The 931-nt window shown below is 40.9% G+C and overlaps 1 protein-coding gene across 1 annotated transcript in view; it reads right to left on the bottom strand.

The window, feature by feature from the left end:
- Positions 1-555, bottom strand: part of LOC119587895 (midnolin-A-like) — a gene marked incomplete at its 5' end in the record, with an annotated part of 3128 nt that extends 2573 nt beyond the window's left edge. Inside the window, 2 exon segments of the mRNA XM_037936601.1 lie at positions 1-138; positions 499-555. Coding sequence (XP_037792529.1) covers positions 1-138; positions 499-555 — 195 coding nt within the window.
- Between the last annotated feature and the right edge of the window lie 376 nt (positions 556-931).

Below are 931 nucleotides of genomic sequence, written 5' to 3'. Positions count from 1 at the left end.
AGAATGGTTGGTCTGGAGGCGTGACTTTCTGGACCCGCCTGGGGACACCGTGGACAGCTGCAGTTGGATCAGCATCATGTGGTCACCAAGGCGCATGGTCAAGTTGAGAGGGGCCTTGCCCGTCAAGAAGTCATTCACCTGCAAAAAGCACCACTCATAAATACATGAAGTTGTGACATGATTAACAGGACATGATTACAGCGTTAGGCCTACGTAAAACCATCAAATGTCAAATATATGAGGTAATCCTCATAAGCTAGAAAGAGTTAATTCTGAGCTCTTTAAAATTAACCTCAAGATTAATAGTATCAGGCTAGGATATTCCCAAAATAAACCGAGAATAATAGGTTCTTAATAGTGAAAATATAATATGAAATTATCACATATATCAACAAAATGACGTCACCGACACTAATAAACACCAAGTAATCCACAAATACTGGTAAAGACACGGGGAAGTGATAGTCAGTCCAACAAAGATGAATATAAACGACTTACTTGTCCATCATTAAGACTCTCGAGGGCTTGCATGACGCTCTGCTCTGGCCGCTGGGTCTGTCGGGAAGGAAAGGCTCATGAACAAACTGGCCAAGGGATCGGAAAATATCTGCAAACCATGAACTAAATTCATAAGGGTGATGGAATGTTATTCCTATTTCAAATGATGCTAACAAAAATATTCATAACAATCTTTATCAAGCATTCCAAGATTTATAATATCTGCACCAAGATTAAATTCATTAGACTATCATAATAAAAAATTCAGATGCAGCGAGTGATGATAATGACTTTAGCAACAAAGCACCAGAAAACATTTCAGCCTTCTCATCACTGCTGCTCTGAAGGCGTCGCAGTCAGCACCTTCCCTTCTGCCCTTTGTCTGCATTCTTGGCGGACAACAGTAACGCACGAACCCCCCTTTGATCAGAAG

The sequence above is a fragment of the Penaeus monodon genome, chromosome 23, assembly GCF_015228065.2.
Source record: "Penaeus monodon isolate SGIC_2016 chromosome 23, NSTDA_Pmon_1, whole genome shotgun sequence".
Taxonomy (NCBI): Eukaryota; Metazoa; Arthropoda; class Malacostraca; order Decapoda; family Penaeidae; genus Penaeus; species Penaeus monodon.
This window is presented reverse-complemented; position numbering and strand designations above follow the sequence as displayed.